Source organism: Doryrhamphus excisus, linkage group LG12 (genome assembly GCF_037039965.1).
Source record: "Doryrhamphus excisus strain RoL-2023G ecotype Guam linkage group LG12, RoL_Dexc_Guam_v1.1, whole genome shotgun sequence".
NCBI lineage: Eukaryota > Metazoa > Chordata > Actinopteri > Syngnathiformes > Syngnathidae > Doryrhamphus > Doryrhamphus excisus.
In genome coordinates this window covers 8,440,564-8,458,546 of record NC_136368.1, presented here as the reverse complement: position 1 = coordinate 8,458,546, position 17,983 = coordinate 8,440,564, and the positions used below count along the sequence as shown (strand labels likewise).

At 42.6% G+C, this 17,983-nt stretch overlaps 1 protein-coding gene across 3 annotated transcripts in view; it reads left to right on the top strand.

Moving 5' to 3' along the window:
• The window catches only part of LOC131135613 (partitioning defective 3 homolog B), a 138,202-nt gene that overhangs the window by 101,814 nt on the left and 18,405 nt on the right, over nucleotides 1-17,983 (top strand). For all 3 annotated transcript variants that reach the window (XM_078794993.1, XM_078794994.1, XM_078794995.1), the window contains one exon: nucleotides 11,841-11,917. In XM_078794993.1, coding sequence (XP_078651119.1) covers nucleotides 11,841-11,917 — 77 coding nt within the window. The remainder of the gene's footprint in view (nucleotides 1-11,840; nucleotides 11,918-17,983) is intronic.

Below are 17,983 nucleotides of genomic sequence, written 5' to 3'. Positions count from 1 at the left end.
GAAAGCATGTCAGTAGGGCAGAATGAGTCAACATGTCATCAATTATCAATTTTAAACATGTATGATCCCCTCTAATTAGCTTCCATTAAGTTTGCGTCAAAGCTGTTCAGTGGTTGGGTCACCCAATAAGACATTATTGATTGTTGGGCCTTGTTCCCATCTAACATACTGAAGAGGGATTCATTCCGGGGTTACATTTTTGGATGGGATTTTTAGAAATGTGACTCAGGCCTCATGTAGATGTAAATCCGATATGTATCCAAGGTACTGCAGTCTATACGGCCAGGTCACATGCTATATATCTGACCTATATGTCATCAAAAGGCCAGTTTTGCCGTACAAGACTTGGATAAAGTGCATCAGCTATGTAAGGCAAAGTTATTCTTGTTGTCCAAAATGTATATCCAAAAAGTCAGCTCATGTGTCAATGTCTCACCACTGCTGGCTTCAACATCTACCCACACACTCCTCAGAGCAGACATAACACAGCAAGAGGCTTCCACAGCCAAAAATCCTAATCATCTTGTTAAGAAAATGTTGACTCCTGACTTCCTGTCTAATTTCCAATGCAAATACACAAAAATGAAACAATAAGGTAAACAATTTCCTTTTATTTATAGTATAACTTTGGAGTTAGCATCATTGCTTTGTTCCACAAGGTCAGACTCTAACTGAAATGGAAGCAAACCAAATCAATTTTCCCCATGCAAATCAAATTCATCCATTGAACACAAAACACGTTCTTATAGTGGAGAATCGAACCCAGATCTTCCCGATGTCCTGACTGTGGCCTACATGCTAACCACTCCACCACTGTGGAGTATATATATATATTAAAGACAGGGATTTGTTTTACTGTAGGTTATTTGTATCAGTATTTCAGCTTTGTCTCTTTACATTTTGCTTTTTTGCTCTACATGTCCCATTTGTGGTTTTTGTTGTTGTTGTTTTATGGCATTTCTACAATGTGCCACAGGCCAATAAAAAACCCCTGATCTACAAGACCTGATCTAAAGTATACTGTTGCCAAGGTAAGTCGTCTACTTGCCAAAGTATTTTCCAAAAGTATTTCAAAAACTGGCTGCTTAAAAGCCAGCTTCCTTGCATATTCCAGACATCACAAGTTGACTTCCAATGAGAACATTTGTCTCTGACTGTGGACTGAAATGAAGATGTCACAATCGTGATTGAGAATTGAAGCCGGGCCTCTCACCTTCTCCTCACACTCATGCAGTCTATGTCCTCCCATCTGTGAGTTCAGATGAATCGAAGTCTCGCAAGGATTTCCATTGGCTGAGCTCCACGCTAAGAGGGGAGCTAATTGGCCAGCTGGGGCCCAGTTGGTGGCGCAAACGGGGCATCGGCCAAGAGAGTGGTCAAGTGGCATGTCCCGGTCAGGCTAGCGGCTTCATTGAGCATTTGGCAGCAGCTCGTCTGAACAAAAGTTAAAATATTTTCTATAAGTAAAACGCTTTCTTTGTATAAATGAGCTACTCTGCCCTGTGGCCCAGGCTTTCAAGTGGAAGTTTAGCAGTGTGGCTGCTGTAGAAAAGTCATCACCCCCAATCTGTACATGTGTCGTCTTGTGCATTAATCTTATCAACAAAAGATAACCAGGATCCCCCTCGTAAGCTTGCATCATTTGAGCCCGCTAGATATTTCTCCATCATCTCCTATTTCGCTTTTCCTATCATCTGCTATTTCCTTCAAGACTTGGCAATCCTTGCATTGACTCATTTTCTCAATTATAGCGGAGTCTTGACACAAGTCCATCCATCGAGCTAGCCATTATCCATACCACTTATTTTTATTACGCAAGGAGCTTGGACCTTTCCCAGCTGACCCTGCTCACACCATCACTCTGTTGCTTGGCATGCATATGGAGGAACCTGGAGAACCTGCCAAAAAACACGCAGAACATGTAAAGTCCAAAGCGAATGTCCTGACTGAGTGACCACTCTACCTCTGCCAAGCAACAATGGCACAAGGCAAGGTTTGAATTTTTGGAGGTTGGATTGGATGGGGGGGAGGCTACACTGTGGACGAGTGGTTTGCACGTAGGCCACACAGCGAGGAGACCCGAGTTCGATTGCACCCTCGACCATCTGTGTGGGGAGTGTGCATGTTCTCCCCGTGCATGCGTGGGTACTCCGGTTTCCTCCCCCATTCCAAAAACATGCTATGTTAATTGGCCACTCAAAATTGTCCATAGGTATGAATGTGGGTGCCCCAAGACAGCTGGGATAGGCTCCAGCAACCTTTGTGAGGATAAGCGGTAGAAAATGAATGAATGCATTGGATGAGTACTTTCTTATTGTGTTTGAAAATCGGGCCATCTGTCCTTCGTGGTGCCTTATTGTCCTTTTGTGATCTAAGATGGATGGTTATATCGAAATGCAGGAATCAACCTTCCAAATGTTGTTAAAATTAAGTTCTATTTCAGTTTTGAAAAGTATTTGTCTTTTCCTTGGGCGGGTAGCCCTTTTTTTTCTACTGTAGGTTAATCTATCCACCTTTACCATTTCATTAAGTAGCAGAGTGAGTTAATCTCGAGGAAATGAGAGGTGGAGGTTAGTCACCATGGATTAGTCGGGTCCCAGACTTCAAGTATGCCTTTCCCACCCGGGAGATAATCATAGCCAGGTTAGCCAGGAAATTAAGTGACTGACTTTCAGAGACCCTAAATCCCCGCCATGCTCTCCTCTTACCTTTCTGCCCCATTCCCACAACACTCCTTTTTTCACTTTTTCCCAACATCTGGAAACCCGAGCCCGAGCCAAATATAATGCTGCAAGACTACACTATATGATAGATGCTTATTTCCATACTACCGTATTTTACGCATCATAAGGAGCACTTATGTAAAAGCTTCATTTCCTCTTCCTTCGCCTTATAATCCGGTGTGCTTTATGTGTGCACTGAGTTTGATTTCTAAAAATGTTTTTCTCAAGTGCTGGCAATATTGAGGACTTCAAATATTATAATGGCTGGTTACATTTTATGCTTTTTTTCTATGCGCTGTAACTGTGCCCGGCCTGGGTTTAGCCAGCCCCTTGTTGCGCCCTGGGCACGAACCAGGGTCTGCAGAATGTCCCCTGTTGTTTCCTGGTCTGACAGCATAGCGGATAAAAAAAAACATTAAGCAAAGAGGTCAATACTATGCAGGAAACAGAAAGTATTAAAAAATGTGAGCGAAAGAAACGGACACCATTACTTTACCCGGCCGAAGGCAATCATCTAAAAAGCAAGAGAGGGATGAAGTGTCGCTTCCATCATATTACTTGGCTGTCTTTGTGATAAGGTAGACACCTGCTCCCTTTTCTATATGTAAAAAAATAAAAACTCCACTACTGTGGTGGTTTTATGTTTGGGTTTGGGTTCTGTCCTTGGTCTTGTGTTCTCTTGCGTTTCTTTGTGTGGCTGCTGGCTATAGGGCATATTCTTCCAAAACCAAATTACTCAATTCAATAATTATTTGATATCTAAAAATGATTTGCTTAATTGACCATGTTTTTTACGTGTTTTTAATGATGTGGCGGTTGTTGAACACTAAAAAAACATAAGTTTTGAACGTCTCAACTTTGAATTTTGATTTCAGTTTTTAATCAGCAGGCGTCATATTCTTGTGTATACTGACTGCACACGTTACTGCACATCTTGTGAAATAAAAGGAGTCTCAGAACACACATAAAAATCCAACAATGAGTTTACTAGCTGACAGTATTTTTCTACCTAAGATGCTCATTCTTGCTGCCTCAGCCCTCTCTTCCATCATTCCTATATCTTTTAATTGTCTGCCCTTAAACTTCTACCTCTCCCGTACTTCCCGCTTTACTCCAACTCTCCCAATTTTCCTTGGAATTCACCTCTCTTTGTTCCCCTAATCCTCAAAGGGGGACTTTTTGAATTTGAGAAGTTTGGGGTGAGAAGGAGAGACAGACAGCGACAGCCACAATCATGGGTGCCCATTGCTCAGTGGGGGGTAGACGAACAGGGATATACTATCTGGGTGGCAGGGAGGAAGCTTAGAGAAAAGTAAATTATCTTTCTTCGCTTTAACTGCACCTCTTTCCTGATCCTCCTCTCTATACGGCTATATATTCCAGCATCACCTCTGACTTGCTTTCTTTCTCTCCCCTTATCAACTTCCCACCTTGTGCTTTCAAGGACACCCTCAGCTGTTAAGAACACTACGGGTTGGAAACATCTGTGTGTATGTTTGAGCCCTAAACGTATGTTTAGTTTATAGAGATGCATCCTTCATATCATGGCATGTGTATTAGGTAGGGTGTGTTGTGCTCATTTTTCAACAGGATTTGCAGCAGAGACTAATCCTATCTGCTGTGCTATCGCCTTACCTAGCTATCATTTACCCCCCCCCCTTTTCCCCTCCATCTGCTGTCTCCACACTTTACTTTCATTGGTTTCTTTCTAAATATTTATTTTTGTGTATACAGTGGTTCCCTAACTTTTTACACCCACGTACCGCTTCAGACATTTGACCTGAAGCCATGTACCCCCTACTCCTGCACGCTTCAAAAACATCAAATTCATAAAAATGTATAAATATCACATACTTTGGTGTGCATGTGTGGGTGTGATTGCTGTGATTTGCAAGAATCACTGACAGCAGTTTGCTAATTTTGATCCTGCTTGTTGAGTATGAAGTGTCCATGATCTGACTGGAATCTTTCCATGGTGTCCCAACTCTGAAAGAACCAACCCCCTTTTTAATGGTATCTGAAATAAAAATAAAACCAACCAACAGTAAAGCCTCATTTTGCGGGAATCTCCACTCACAGTGCCAGGTTTTCAGCGCTAGGTCCGTGCAGGGATGAATTGGAACGCCAATATAAATGAAATCTTCAAGATGAAACCCTCCCAATGCACAAAGTAATCATTCAGACTTACTTATTGGTTGATATGATGCACACAGAGCAAGGAACAACATGATCTCTCTCCTTCCTGCTGTGTCTCCTTGCACTGTGAGGAGACTTGTAATTTTTGAGTGTTAGGTGCTAATTGGATATTTTTTTTTCTCCATGGCAATTGAAGAACCCCACTTTGGGAACCACTGCAGTAGACTAAACATGTCCCACCTTTTGCCACATTTTTTGAAATGCATGAAAATGTTTTTCTTTGGAAAACAAAGAAATTTGCAAGTGATCCCAAACTTTTGAGCGGTATTGTGTACATATATATATATATATCCTGGTATGGCTGCTAATCCAAGTTCATCCTTTTATAAGGCTAATAGATTATTAGAAAACCCATCTAAAAAATCTCTTACCATGCTGTTAACTACTCCCTTCAGAGAGCAGCACAAACTGGGTCTAACAAGGACAGAAAAACGATGCACAACTGTGGTGTGTACACCCTTCCTTCATGCTGTCACCAAATAATCAGAGCTCTATTTATCCCATACGTTTAGACCGCTACATTTGAAAGACAGGATACATTTTTTGAGCGTCAACTTACATAACAGTCATTCTTCCATCTTCCTTTCTGAGGACGTCGCGTTCACTAAACTATGTTGTTGTATTACACTGTGTTTTTTTGCACCAAGTGTCCTTTGATTGGGCTCTCATTGAAAATGTTTCACAAGATTTTGCCTCGGTTTTGGTCAAATATTTTGCAACGAATTCATGAAAAAAAACAAGGTACTGCTGGATGTGAAAATGGAACCTGGAACTATTCTATGTGCAACATCAGTCACTGCTGTTATTTATGTCACTCATATTTATGCATTGCATATTCCTTGATGCTCCTCCATTTGTACCATTGTTTCTTTTGTTTTGGTCGACTTGTTGGCGCTTCCGAGAGGGGGAAAAATTGGAAACAATGTACTAAAAACAGGCTGACCAATCACAGCTCTGCGGTCCACATCAGCATTGACGTGGGAACATATTTTAGCCTTTAGTCTCATCATGGGTTCCTCTCTCCTACAGACCTGCTCTTCGTAAACACTGATATGCTTTGCATTAAGTAGTATTAATTGTATTCACCAGAGACTCTCCAAGCTGCGTGCATTAGGAGAAATTGACCTTCTCTTGCCTTAATTGTACCACAAGCTGAACTGCTGTGACATTTAACTGTGCTCAAGTCTCAACTCTTAGCCAGCCATCTATTTGAGAGCTTCGCTGACATTTCGGTCAGAGGACATTTGTGAATAAACATGTCTACCGTGTCTCCAACATTGTAAACAATCAAAAGAAAAATCTAGATTTTCTGTTCAAATTAGTTATTCTCCATCTTTTTTTGCCTCTTTCTTGTTTATCCGAGAGACAGATTTTTGTTACACTCCATCCTCTCTCTCTTTGGCCTGCCAGTCCCACATTGTCTCTCTAAGTGAGATTTTACAGTCCAATAGTGCAAAGTGATCTTAATGGTGTAGTCTGCCCAGATTTCACAAACTTGGTGATCAATAGCACTGACTCAGCAATCACTTTGCCAGGTGCTGAGACTTCTGGTTTGAAAAGCCCACTCACAGCTCATAGCCTTCACTTTGCTGGGTAACCATGCACAAAAGCTCCACCCACATCAAGACATTTCACGGGTGCCCTCACATACTGGACTCGACATTACGCTACAAGCAATGCTACAACTTTTTGTCTATTTCGAACACAAGACTCGCTCCCCCTCCCAGCCACGTTCAGGCCTTTAGCCTGGTCATCAGGCCAGTGCAACAACCACATCTGTTTTCACCTCCGCCTCCTTCGGAAGCAGCTAGTAGTACGCGGCTCCCCTGTTGTGCAGGCCGCTGGGTCATCTCGACTCGACACTGGAGAAGGTGTTTCTCCAAGCCATCTCTACACAAGCCACACTGCTTCCCTATTGTAACGCCAGTCACAACTTATGAACATACTGTATATTAACTTGTGTTCACCAAACTGCATGTTTTGAGGAGTTCTACAAAAGTTTATGATCTTGCACGGATGCCATGTTGTTACGTCAGCATATCTGTGAGGTATAAAATGTGCATGTACAATGGTGGGGAAAAGTGATTGCCCCCTAAACCTAATAACTGGTTGGGCCACTCACAGCAGCAACAACTACAATCAAGCGTTTGCGATAACTTTTAATGAGTCTCTTACAGTGCTGTGGAGGAATTTTGGCCGACTCATCTTGGCAGAATTGTTTTCATTTAGCTAAATTTGAGGGCTTTCCAGCATGAAGCACCTTTTTAAGGTCATGCTACAACATGGATGACACCATTTACTTGTTATGAGTATCTGGCTCATCCCCATTGTCCATAGGTATGAATGTGGGTGGGAATGGTTGTTTGTCTAAATGTGCCCTGGGATTGGCTGGCCACCAGTCCAGGGTGTACCCCACCTCTCACCTGAAGACAGCTGGGGTAGGCTCCAGCATACCCGCGACCTCATGAGGATAAGCGACATAGAAAATGGATGGATGGATTTTGTGTTCAGTTGTGCAAGTCATTGAGGAATGCCTATTTTGGGACAAGAAAATAAAACAAATATTTAAATTTTCGCAGCCATGAATGCTAAATTATGAAAGTGCAGCAATATAGTATTTATGCTTGAATTTTGGATTGTAACGGATTGTGTCCAAGTGGTGCAATGCCAGCATTGTAAATAAATTAAACATTGCTCATTAAATGCAGACACTTTCACATACTGAGTCCGGCATTTGGTATAGTTGAATGTCCACCATACTACCAATAGGGACGTTTATTTTTTATTTGTTTTTTTTTTGCAGTCTAGCGGGATTTAGGGATTGGCATTTTGGAGTTACTTGTGGATTCAGCCAGAAAAGTAGATTATGAAATCGCACGCTTAATGCCAAGGATTATTACATGGATATTTTTTGCCAGGATTCAATATTTTTGTCAGTAGGAGTGAAATCATCTGGCTTTAGCGTGTAGGCTGGAGTAAGTTCAAGTCAGCCTAAACTGCTAGCTAACAGAACAACATGATTAATGCAGATTGCCGGGAGAACCTGTCTTCTTATCTTTGCATCAATGGGAAGGAAGGATTCAAATTCAAGTTCAGAAGGAGGGAAGGACACTAAAAACAGGAAAGTGCCTGAGCGGGTGGGGTTAAAATATGGTTACTTCTTTATATTTACACAGACCGACAAACAACTGTGTGTCTAAGGAAGGTTGCACAGTCGAGGGGTGGGGAGGGGGCTGTGTTTCTTTATCATTTGTCGTCAGAAGAACAGAGACATAAATGAAAGGAGAGACAAATAAATGTTGAACCATACATCCTGGGATAAGGGCAGATGAATGGAGAGAAGCTGTAAGTGGTGTGCCTCAGGGCTACATTATGGTGCGCATGAGAATCATACAGATCCCAATTAAGAATGTCTGTAGAGGATGGGTGTTTGCAGTACTCAAAGGATGCTAGTATTTCACTTAAGTAGACCAGGAGGAGAGTCCAGTGGGGTGTTGAAAAAGGGAGGAGGAAGATGAAGGACTGCTGAAGAGGACCAAAAGAGCTGAAAGGCAGCCATGCCTTACATTTTTGCTAAGTGCTCTAAGTGAGGCGGTGTGCATCTGCAGCTACTTCATGTCTGAAGACTGTGTGGCCAGAAATGTGAAGATTTTGTTAAAAGAGAATTGAAGCTTTCTTCATGTGCGTGTCTGTGTCCACACTCGTCTGCTCACTATGCTGTAAATGTTGTCACCGGACCATTTACTCTAGCAGTGCTACGCTCCAGCCTCAGCCTCCTGTGACAGGAAAGAGACAGAGTAAGCGTGAGGTTGGGAAAAACAGTAAGCTTGTGTATAGGTTGTCCCACACTAGCTCGGCTGTCATATTGTTTGCCCTGCACGGCTCTCCTGTCAGCTTGGTGAATGCTAAGTCTGTGATCAACTAACATCCTGGTTTTCCTCTGACACACAGACACACAGACACACTTTTTTCCCCACACCACCACCATACACTATGTGGACAAAAGTAGTGGGACTCCTACAGTGCAGGAAGATGAATGAAAATATAGAGTTGGTTGGAGCCACGAAAAAATGTGAACGCAACCCTTTTGCTTTTGCTCCCATCGTTCATAAGGTGGACTAAAAGAAAGAAGACAAAAGGCCTATTTCTGCAGGTGTCGAGCTGTGTTAGTCTACTCCTCCTTTGCCGAGATAATTTATCCACCTCACGGCTGTGGCATATCACGATGCTGATAGACAGCATGATGACTGCACAGCTGCGTCTTCGGCTGGCCACAATAAAAGGACACTCCAAAATATGCAGCAGTTATGGAATTTGCTCGTCTGAGTGACTGGTCTCCGACAATCTTTGAGGTAGAGATGCCAGATGCGGGGATCCTGTACACGTGGTCTGCGGTTGTGAGGCAGCTAAAATGAAAGGAAAGGTATACAAAACTGTGGTGAGACCAGCCATGTTGTTTGGTCTAAAGACAGTGGAACTGCGGAAAAGACAGGAAGCAGAACTGGAGGTAGCGGAGGATGCTAAGGTTCTCATTGGGAGTGACCAGGATGGATAGGATCAGGAAGGAGTACATCAGAGGGACATTACATGTTAGAGGTTTGGAGATAAAGTCAGTTATCGGCCAGACTGAGATGGTTGGGACATGTCCAGAGGAGAGATAGTGAATATATTGGTAGAAGGATGCTGCCAGGTAGGAGGCATAGAGGAAGACCAAAGAGGAGGTTTATGGATGTAGTGAAGGAGGACATGAGGTTAGTTGGTGTGACAAAAACGGATGCAGAAGACGCGGTTGGATGGAGGAGATTGGTTTGCTGTGGCGACCCCTGAAGGGAAAAGCCCAAAGACAAAGAAGAAGTTAAATCACAAAGCTGAAATGCTTTTTTTCTTGAAGTATATACTACGTATAACTCCTCAGCATATCTACATGTATTGGTTTACAAATGATCAAAGTGTCCCTTCCATCACTTAATTTTTCATGATGTGCTCTCCGTGGAAAATGTTTGGCCACGCCTAAGTTAGGGTTACGTATGTGGTTGTGGACCCAGACAAATTCACAAACATATTAAAACGTAATCACTTCAGTAATAACCCTGTCGCCTTTAGCAATATGCGTGGTTCCATTCAGATAGCGCTAGCCAGTCAGGCATTTCAATTAACAATGTGATTGATTCAGTGAGCAATCGAAAAGAACCTCCTCTTCTCCTCCAGTGTTCCTGTGGGATGTCTTGACATTAGAAGTAAAGCGTATTAGCCACTTTATCTTTTTTAAGAACACAGGATCAAGCCTTTGCTCGCCCCCGTCTGTAACACCTGACTGTCGTTTAACTTCTCTTCGCTTTTCTCCCTGATCCTGTGCATTCATTATCTATCACCCTTAATCACCCCCTCGCCTTTGTTGGATGTAGTCACCCAACCTTTTCCATTTTCTCACCCCTTGAGCTATCTTGTTTAAATCATATTGTTAACGTTCCCAATCACCCCCCTCCCACCCCCCACTCTGTGAGAACCTTCTTTACCCCATTCTCTACCTCCTTTTGTAATCCACCTCTCCCGTCTTCCTCGCTATTTCCTTCTCGCTCAGCAGCTGCAATTATATCCCTTCTATGTATTTCACCTGATCTCGCTCATTTAGCTCATTCATGCTATCGCTCCCTCTTACCTTTCTTCTCCAACTAATACCCTTTCATTCATTCACGCCACATCTCTATTCTCGCCTAATATCCCACATGTCTGTCTACCTGAGATATTAGAGCTATAAAGGCAGGTGGTCCAAGGAAAGCAGGCCCAGCAAATGTATTTTATATCCTTCCTGGCATCATTCCCTTGAATACAGAGTGAGGGGAGAGAACGTGTGTGATATCTCCTGCTTGAACCGTTTATGATGACAGTATTACCTTTCATTGAAGAGAGAAGATCCTAGTTTTCTGTAACACTTTGACGTCCATGTTTGGTGTTCTGGAGTGGATTTAAGTTATTATTACTATTTATATCAGTGTGTGTAAACATGGGAGAGTATATATTTATTTGCACTTGGTGTGCTTTGTCCTTTGGTGAAAGGTAACTTCACAACCAACCCCTCAAACACGATTGACCAGTCAATTTTTGGGACTAGATTTTGCCTACGTTCAGTTCATGGCTGAGACCAGGGAGTATGCTAAGTGTGTACAGTCAGCATTGGGTTTTTTTGGATTCCATGATGTCTGGGGTTCAGTTGTGATCTTTTAGGAGTACTGCAAAAGCTGGAATATCCCTAATAAATGGGCTGGGATAATCCCAGAGAAATGTTGTGTATTGTAAAAGTTGGAGATGAGACATGACTTCAAACATGTTATTTTTCTATGGTTTCTCTCAGGACTTAAACACTAAATCCCTAAAAACTAGCATTTGTCAATCCTAAGTTGCCGCCTTATCACCCCCACACACGTACATATCGGCTAGTGTTGAGTGTGTTGTGCCCCTTTATACTCACAGTATTGCCACTGCACTAAATGCTGGAGATTTACAACTTTTTTGCAATTTGACAGAAGTATTTTGCCTTTGAATTTGACGGGAGGTTTTGTGTGCTGGTGCCGCAGGCTGACTGAGAGGCAAGCCAAGAACAACACAATGGCAGGCATAAACTGTACAATACTTTTTATTTAACCAGAAGACAGAGCTGGCAAGCAGGCAAGAATTACATTCACAACAGGAAGGAACAGCCGGATCTGTCGTACCGTGGAACCAAACACACTCTAAACCAATCCCAAAGACAAGCACTGAGTAGGAAGAACACAAGGCCAGGCATAGGAAACCCAAAAAGTCATGTTTTTTGGGGGCTTGCTTTTTTTTTGGAAAGGCTAAAATTGAACAGACAACAACAGTTCACAGAGACCCACAGACACACAATAAGTCAAACTTATGTGTTTTTTTTCTGTGTTGCAGATTCCAGGCAGAGGGAAAGATCAGCGAATGGTGCCACAATATGAAGAAGCAGAGCGTCAGTATGCCTCCCTACCAAGGTACTCATCTTTTTACTTTCTCTTCCATGTTATAATCCTTTTCCATTAGATGCTACAGGTTCTCTCTGTTTTGTATTGGTTTCTCTTGAAAAGCCTCTGATTAAATTGCATAATGTGTCTTTGTTGCTAAATGTCACTGGAGACCTCAGTGACCTCCTTCTCCAAAATCCTCTCTTGGACACACCCAGGGGTCTGACTGAGGTGAAAAACTTACCCGTGACCCCATATGCTCTACCCCCACTCAGTCAATATAGTCTTTGATGATACATTAATTGATTTATTATTTTTTACCGCAGCTTTCAACTTTGATTAGGTTAAGGTAAATTATGTTGACCCTCCATTTCACAGGCATTCCAAAGGGGATTCTGTTTAATTAGTCTGCTAGCCCCGATGGTTACCCCTTTGCTTAATACTTTGGCCTTACAAGGACATGCTTCAGTATTCTATTCCAACTTTTGGGAATAGTTTCGGAAGACCCCCAGGTCTGAAATCCATCAAACATTTTTAGGATTAACTTAAAATTGACACTGTCCTGTCAAGAACATCTGACCTCACAGATGAATAAATAAACGGGCTTATAGAAATAATTGTCATCCACTCCAGACGTCATGGAATATGGCCAGAGCTGGCCTTTACCCAACGTGGCAAACCCCTCCATCAACAGTGTACATATACTGACAGAAGAAATTGAAAGGCATTGTTTTTCCCGTTTTCTCTGTAGGGTGGGCTTTCCCTTAAAGGGGACCTGTTGTGTTGAATTGTGTTCTCCTATGGAGCAGCTACACACAAAAACCTGCACAGAAAACGTTTTAGATTTTGCAGAATCTATTAGAAATGACCAAAGAGCCAATTGAAAGTGTTTAGGAGGACTGGCAGCTCAGAATCTACTGGCTGGAGCCTCTTTTGTAAGCAGAGTAGCAGAGCTTGGGGGCGGGCAGAGAGCTTATCTGGGTTACAGCCATGCCCATATAAGGAAGTCCACCCCTCTGTGACATCAAGGGGCAGTTTTACCACACCTTTTGAAACCAAACGTTATGAGCCATCCCAAACTTCTTCCAGGGTTCACTTCTGCGTAACCAAAACCTCACAGGCAGATTTCAGTGGAAAAAACAATGACAGCAACCACTATTTAATGTTTTAAAAACAATGATTAATATAAAGTTTTTCTCAAGGAGGATGAGGAGGAGATACCAGGAATATACCATTAAAGGTTCTTCTATTTGGCCATGGAGAGCAGGAATGCTGGTGGGAAAACAAGCAAGATGCTTGGCTTAGCCTGTTGCTGCAATAAATGTAACTGTCAGGAACAGACGAGGCGGCGTACAGTACGTGGAGCATGACGCGCATGGTGGCCGCTGATGCACAGTCCAGTCCAGTCACAGCCCCGTGGTCTGTGTTAAACCCTCTCACACCTTCTCTCCTCCCTCTTTGTCACTTGCGCTGGTGGGAGGGATGGAGGCATGTGTGCACGGCGCTGCGCCAGACTGCGCAGCTCAGGAAATTTGTGAACCCTGCACTGTGCTGCGCTTGCGCCTGATCTACGAAATTAGAGCCCAATGTGTCACTCAATGTTTTTACAAATTACAGCTAAATACATTAAAAACCACAATAATATCAAAACAATTTAAATTACCACACAGTTTGCACACAATAACTCTATATACAGTAAAAGCTACATTTGCACATGTAATGACTATGTACAAAAATTGTATTAAATAAGTTTATGACAAGGCTGCACAGCAGTCGAGTGGTTAGCACGTAGGCCACACAGCTAGGAGACCAGAGTTCGATTCCACCCTCGGCCATCTCTGCGTGGAGTTTGCATGTTCTCCCCGTGCATGCGTGGGTTTTCTTCGGGTACTCCGGTTTCCTCCCCCATTCCAAAAACATGCTAGGTTAATTGGCCACTCCAAATTGTCCATAGGTATGAATGTGGATGGGAATGGTTGTTTGTCTAGATGTGCCCTGTGATTGGCTGGCCACCAGTCCAGGATGTGCCCCGCCTCTCGCCCCAAGACAGCTGGGATAGGCTCCAGCAGACCCACGAGGATGAGCGGCATAGAAAATGGATGGATGGAAATTGGAAAATGGAAATTAGTGTAAAGATGACTGTAGGGGTGTTATTTCATTTCTACAGGGTTCTAATAATGGCAAAAATCATATTTAGAACATCATACACAGGTTTTCTATGCTCTAACTACTACTTGGTCGAAATGCAATGAATGGGTCCGGTCTCGAACCAATTAACCGTGATAAAGGAGGGGCAACTGAATTGTCTCATGGCCCAACCGGCACTGATTGTGCCTATTACATTAGCCCAAACTCGAACAACTTGATACACCAAAAAGTTCAGCGAATGGAATGCCTAAAGGTTAAAGTTGTAGTGAAAAGTTGTAACACTTGCTAGAGACGAATGATTACCCACAGCCGCTCACCCACCATTTGGAGGTTACTCTTAATCGGAAACACAGTTACCGTATTCTCCAAGCATCATCAGTCACTTGCTGCCTTTTAGTATCTCATTTCTCATGGCCCACCCTTGCTTCTTTAAGGTCTCACGTTTTAATATTCACTATCTGTGCATCTGCAGCCTTTTCAGCTATTTTTTTTACTCTTAATTCATTTCCTTCTTTCGTCCCCACTGTGATGTCTTAACTATTACTTACCCTGTTTTCTTTCCTCCCTTTTCCAGGATTGTCATGTAAAAGAGTCCGGAATAGTAGAGTCATGGCTAAAGATAGAAGTTGTCATTTCAACAGGAAAGCACAGGTAGTGGTTAGGGATGGGCAATATGGCCTTAAAGCCATATTGTGATACACATTGCAGCCTTTCACGATAACAATATATGGGTGGGACGTGGTTGGATGCTTCCCCTTGAATAATCTGTGTTTTGTCAGGTGTCTGGTGTCACATTTGCAGTTTTGACCAGCGCTACAGTTTCAAAGCATATGAGACACAGCAGTTTGGCACTGCATTCTGGAAGAATGAACATATATATTGAATGAACATACTGTATATTAACTTGGAAATCTTTGGTTTTCTCTATTAACTTTTATTATAAGCCATATTTCTTTCATTTCTAGATGAGTTATGATTATATTCATATTTCCCATTCCCGTTAAATAGTCATGGGTGTCCGTAAAGGGCCATCACTGGGTCCGTATCCAGTCTTAGGTCTTCTTCTTTTCCTTTCGGCTTTGTCCTGATTACGGAGTTGTCACAGTGGATGTTTTTTTTGATCCGCATACTTGATTTTTGGCTTGAGTACTTATATTCCGGATGCCTTCCTGACAAATACCAATGGCGCATACTAGTGGAGATTAGAAACCGGGGCGTTTGCCCCAAAGTCCAGAACATTAACCACTGCACCACATTTGGTGTTGGCTTATAAACAGTATAGTACAGTATATCACAATATTCTTTGGCATATAAATTAAAATAGAACCATTTAAGGGAAGGTTACAGATTGCAAATGCTGCTCCTGACTCCTTCGTTTTGTGAAACATATTGCATCATTTCCAGTTTTTGGATGCGTAGTCTGTTGTAATGTGGTTCCAGTTTACTTTTGTTGATGTGTACTTAGCACCTATTCTGTTTTCACTATTTTACATTCAAGGTAGCTTGGCAGTTAGCATTGCTAATCTGCCGTATTTTAGCCATTCCCTGTCCTCTTTTTGTGATGATATTTTCAAGAAATGTACACCCACACAGGCAAGGATTAGTAACTTATTGGAGAAGTTCCATATACGTATGTATTATGGTGCTACATTACATTGACGACTTGTTGCAGGTTGTCTCTGTCAAATATTTGGGACATTGTATATCGTCTATATCGCCCATTTCCACATGAAAAAAACTCAACAGATTTGACAATTTCCAAAAAGTAAACGGTACACACCAAAACACTTAAAATGACTCAAAACGGTGTTCCTGCGGTACACTTGACAGTCTGTACTGGGATTTATCCACATACTGGCTCCCAACATGCTGGCTTCGTGTGGACCGCATCAAATGTTGAGAAAGATAAAGTCAAAGAGTGGAATGACATACAGACAGAAGGTCTGAACATCAGAAATGTTATAGTCTGGTTCCCATCTCTGTTAAAATGCTGAAGGATGGCTTTTTCACACCTCTTCTGTGTGTGTGTGTGTGTATGTGTTTTGGGGTGGGGTGGAGGGGGGTGCCTGAGCAGGAGGGAGGCGGTGTCTGTGCTGGTGATGACTTTAGCAGATGGGGCTGAGAGCTGTGATGATAGTTAGAGGTCTTGCTGTCATCTCTGAAAAGTCTTGAGAAATGGAACACACTCAGACACGGGACACTGGCCCAGTCTCATGTGTTGGCAATTACAACTGCACGCATGTTAGGAAAGTACCATATCAGAATATTTATACAGTTTTTGTATGATTGTAGAAGAGATTTGGGGGACTATGCCGTTATCCGTCATCTATCGCGGTTCATTGGTTCATAAGTGAATTTTCACTAATTCTTATTTTTTTATGTATAAATAGATACTATTTTACACCTAAAGGACAAAAGAAGTAGATAAACATCAGATATTGTTCATTTTCTGTCGTTTTCTTCCCGCTTACATCTCCGCTGTCTCCCTTCCCCCACCTCACACCTTCTATCTGTATTCCACCACTTTCTCGCACTTCTCCGCTTTGATCTCACAAAGCTGCAGTTATGCTGGAACAATAGTCTCCCTGTTGAGAGTGCGTATTCCTTTGTGAAAAGCAGTTTCAAATCGAAACAACGGCTGTTAGTTAACAACTGAAGAATCATTTTGTATGCATTCTACCTTAACTCATTTTTCAAAAGTCATCCCTCTCGGTACCAGCCATTTTTGATGATTTGGACTGATTTTTCAAGGCACATAGAATATTGTGTTCTATATAGATGGGGTGTGTACCAAAAGAAAGATTAGACGCTAATATTTTATCCGAAAAAAGGTTTGTTTCCACCTCTTCTTTATCAGCAGTAGAACATGTGTACGTTTCAGCAAAATGTCAGTTCTGGAGTGGTTTACATGTAGGCCACACGGTCAGAAGATCGGGAAGACCCGGGTTCCAGTCTTTGCTTGGCCGTCTCAATGTGGAGTTTGCATGTTCTCCCAGTGCATGTGGGTTTTCTCCAGGTACTCCGGTTTCCTCCCCCATTCCAAAATCATGCTAGGTTAATTGGCCACTCCAAATTGTCCATAGGTATGAATGTTGGTGGAAATGGTTGTTTGTCTGTATGTGCCCTGTGATTGGCTGGCCATCAGTCCAGGGTGTACCCCGCCTCTCGCCGGAAGTCAGCTGGGATAGGCTCCAGCAGACCCACAAGGATGAGCGGCATAGAAAATGGATGGATGGACAACTGAATTGAACTTCAATGTGGAACCTCCTTCGCGCAATACCACAAGATGCCGGAGAGATGCAGGCACATCTGTCACCTTGTGGCCATTTTTCAGACTGCACCAAATATGCTCTCTTCTATTGTGGAGTTGCATCATCACCACTTTGTGCCTCAAATGTAAAAAACATATAACTATGTCTTTGGGATGAAAATGACATATAAATGTGTCTTTGGTAGCGAATGAGTTAAACTTCTCTATAATCACAGTATGAAGTGTATGCTACACTGGGCTTGCAAGAAGGAGAATAGAATACCACCAGATACTATGTAGTACTCTTTCTCCTCCTGGATCATTGTAGACCTAAGCCACTTCTTGATCCTCATTGGTTCAGCAGATGCATAGTCATCAAGGAATGACACAAATAAGCGTATGGGCTGTTAGTCTAGTCCACCTGTTCAAGGACAGTACATGAGTGCTGTTTGCAAGTCAGAATCTTTGTCATACAATGCTTATGTCATGTCTCTAGCAATTCTCAGTGACATTGGCTGGAGTCGCTTCACTGGCACTTTTAAAAAGCCGAGATCGATGAGTACCTTTATCCAAGGCCCGGTAAGCACAGCAAAACATGCCTTTCGATGAGTTGAGTTTGAACCCCAGTGTTAGGGTTTAAACTGGTGCTTGTCTCCCATGCTCTGGAAAATGTTGCCCCCACTAAGATGACGGGTCGG